General features: G+C 14.3%; 1 protein-coding gene across 1 annotated transcript; it reads left to right on the top strand.

Annotated features, from left to right (window-relative positions):
• Positions 1-780: 780 nt before the first annotated feature.
• On the top strand, positions 781-981 carry BO85DRAFT_361585 (uncharacterized protein; the record flags this gene model as incomplete). The annotated part of the gene is made up of 1 exon (XM_025655595.1): positions 781-981. A coding segment is annotated over one exon (201 nt), but the record flags the coding sequence as incomplete, so codon positions are not given.
• Between the last annotated feature and the right edge of the window lie 3,046 nt (positions 982-4,027).

The following is a 4,027-nucleotide window of genomic DNA, read 5'->3' on the forward strand; positions in this document are numbered from 1 at the left end:
ATTAAAATAGATCTTATAATTTTAATTTCTTTATTCACAGTAGAGACTACTTATTATATTTATATTTTTATTTATCTTTGAAATAGTCTTGAATCTTTTACAGATCTGGATAATTATATTAAAATAAATATTATTTATTATTAATTTATTAAAACTTATAAACTTTAATATAATGTAGTTACTATATCTTAGAATTAAAATTATTAATTAAATTATTAGTTTTATCTATAATATACAAAAGTTTTTTATTATTATTATGAATTTACAAGAAAGTATCTATACTTTTAAATAATATTATATAAAAAATAATTAAGATTCTTATTCAAAAGACAGTTTAATTTTATTATTTATAATTATATTTCAGGATCTTTATATCAATCTATTAATATAGGATTAAGAAATAAAAATTTAGTATATTTTTAATTTTTTCTTTTTATTATTTAATTTAATAAAGTAATCTAAAACTTAATAAAAGTATATATTATTATCAAGTTTTCTGAAGATATTTAATTATTAAAAAAAGTTTTCTGATTTATCTCTGAATCTAGAAATAATCTTAATTAAATTCTAGGATTTTTGAGATATATTTTTATAGATTATTTTAGTTATTTTTATAGTCCTGTGGACTATGCTATTAATATTAAATTTAATAAAGTATTTTTTTATAATTTTATATAGTTTTTATCAGAAGCTGAATTTAAGATTCTATAAGAATATATTATTAAAAACTTAAAATTAGACTGAATTTAATTTTCTTAAGAGCTTTAAAGATAGGAGCTTCTATTTTTTAAAATTAAAAAGAATAGTAATTTATGTCTTTATATAAATTATAAAAATCTTAATAAAATTTCTATAAAAAATTATTATTTTTTATTTATTATTTTAGAGATTTTTGACAGTGTCTCAGATAGTAAATATTTTTTAAAAATTAATATTAAAAATATTTACTATCAAATCTGTATCAAAGAAAATAATAAATAAAAGATAATATTTTATATTTAATATAATAATTTTAAATATACTGTCATATCATTTAGACTAATTGATATTTTTATAATTTTCCAGAATTATATATATATAATATTTTATGAATTCCTTAATAACTTTTATATAGTATATTCAAATAATATTCTTATTTTTTTACTAGATAAAGAATTCTATATAAATTATATTTATTAAATATTAGAAAGACTCTGAGAAACTTAATTTTTTATAAAATTATTTAAATATTTATTTTACTAATTCTAAGTTAAATTTCTGGAATATATTATTAATACTGATAAAGTATTTATAGATTCTTGGTAAATAAATAATATTATTTTATAAGTAATTCTTCAGAGTTATTATAATATCTAGATTTTTCTAAGAGTCTATAACTTTTATTATTAATTTATTTAAAATTATTAATAAATTATTTTTTTATTTTTTTTATTTCGTGGAGCAGTTAACAGCTGAAAATTTAGAAAAATCTATTTAAATATATATAAATAACTTATTTTTCATTATTTAATTATTATTATCTTTTAGTATCTTTAATAATATACTTTAATTCTATGAGATCTCAATATTTAGAAATTAGTATATTAAAGAAAAAGATAAGTATTTTATTTTAATTTAATAATAAAAATATATTTTTTCTAGTTATTTTTTGGTTTTGTAAGTTTTTCCATGTTAAATTAAATTATAATTTTTTAGATTAAATTTTAAAACTTATTTATTATCATTTACTTTTTTAACAGTAGTAACAGTATCTCGAAAATACTTTTTAAATAATTAAAATCTTATTTAATTATTATAATTTTTTATGTGTTAAACTGCAGAGTTAATAAAAAATAAATTTAATAATTTAAAAGTTTAATTTTTTATAATTTTATTATTAAATGTAGAACAGGAAAATTAAATCTAGTAAATGGATTTTTTAGAATATTTTCAAAATTATAAGTAGAACCTGTTCTATAAAAGAAATTATTAATTTTAATTTGAAATAATTTATAGATATATTATTTTTAATAATACAGGACTTAATTAAAGAGAAATTTTAGTTTAAATTTTAAGATATATAAAATTATCCTGTATTTAATATCCGTATTATATTAAATTTAAAAGATTTTAATAGTTAAACTGGTATAAAGATAACTAATTAAATTATTTATAAAAACTTATTTTAAGAAAGGATTAATTTTTTAATCTATAATATTATAAATATATATTATAAAAGCTTTATACTCAGATATATATAACTTTAAATGTAAAAAGATAATTTTATATTTATAGAATAAAGATTTAGAAATATAATAATTAAATATTATTATCTAATAAAAATAAGCAGGCTCAAAGTATTAGACAGTAAAAATTATGAATTATTTATATTTTAAGATTATTATTACATTTTATTTTCTGAGATATTATACCAGATATTTATTTATTTATATTATAATAATCTACTAGCAGGATATTTTAGAAAAATGTAAATAAAAATATTACTATATAAAAAGTTCTATTAAAATAAATTATATTATATTATAGTTAAGTATATCTGAATCTGCTTAATATATTAAAATAATATTATTCTTATTATTATTATTAACTAATTCTTATAATACTGTTTTTCCTTTATTATATTATTAATAAGAACTACTTTAGACCTTGCTAAACTATTCTATAAAAAAATTAAATCAATTGTGAGGTTTTTAATAGATATTATATCTGATTGAAGAATTTATTTTTATAAGTTCTAGTTAAATTTAATTTATAATATTTATATAACCTTAAAGCTTTTGACAGTACTTTATTCTTAAATTAATAGTTAAATAGAATAGATAGACTAAATTCTTAAATATTATTTTTCATATAATTTAATATTAACTACTTTATTTATAATAATATAAATAATATAAAGATAGATTTATTTTTATAATATTGTATAATTATTTACTAGACTTTTATATTGGAATTAGGAATAACTTTTAATAGTAAGAAGTCCCAGCTGTACAAAATAGAATTAAGAAACTTGGAAAATAAGAGATTAACTACTAAAAAATATAATAACTAATTATGAAAAAATAAAAGAAATATTATAATAAGTATAGAAGAATCATTTTTAAAAAAAGATTTAATTAAACTGTTAATCTAGAACTTATAATTTAAGGAATTAAGAAAGTTAGCTCTAAAATTTATGAATTTTTTAAATTTTTAAATATATTAAATTCTAAGCGTACTGCTTATATTTTTCTAAAAAATATAAATAAATTTATGATATATTCTATGTTTCTTTATTAGAATTATAAAATACTAGTTAGGATTATGAAGAACTACTCTTGATATTAAAATTAAATAATAAAAATAAATAAAAAAATTTAAAAATATTAAAGATTATTAATATTATGATAACCAAGACTACTACTTGATTAAATAGAAAAAATAACTAAGTAAATATAATTAATAGATTTCTAGTAAAAATATAGAGAATATATCTGAAGCTATAAAATAATATTAGAAATCTTATAAACGATATAATGCATTAGAGAATAAAAGATAATCATTAATAAATTCTTCTATACTTTCAATAAATAAGTTATAGAAATATTAACTTCTTCATATTCTTTATTAATTATATTATTATAAATTAAATATATTAATAAAAATAAAACCATCCTGTTATAAGATGGTAGAAAATATTTAAATACATCTAATTATATCTATTACTTATTTAGAAATTAAATAATAACAATAACCAGATCTCCTTACTATAACTTAGAAATGTTTATTATAAAAATTAACTTTAAAAAATACAAAAATCTGTTATTAATCTGATAATATTATTTTTATTATTTAAAGATACTCTTGAATAATTAATATCTAAATATTAGATATATATTATGATTTTCATTAAATTGAGAAAGTTGTGCGGAGCAGAAATCTAGTTTATATATTTAAAATTATTTAATAATAAATATAACAGTATTTCTACTTTATAAGTGTAATAATTCTTAAGCGAGATATAAAGACTAGAATAAGAAATTAAGTA

The sequence above is a fragment of the Aspergillus piperis genome (assembly GCF_003184755.1).
Source record: "Aspergillus piperis CBS 112811 unplaced genomic scaffold BO85scaffold_1, whole genome shotgun sequence".
Classification (NCBI taxonomy): Eukaryota; Fungi; Ascomycota; class Eurotiomycetes; order Eurotiales; family Aspergillaceae; genus Aspergillus; species Aspergillus piperis.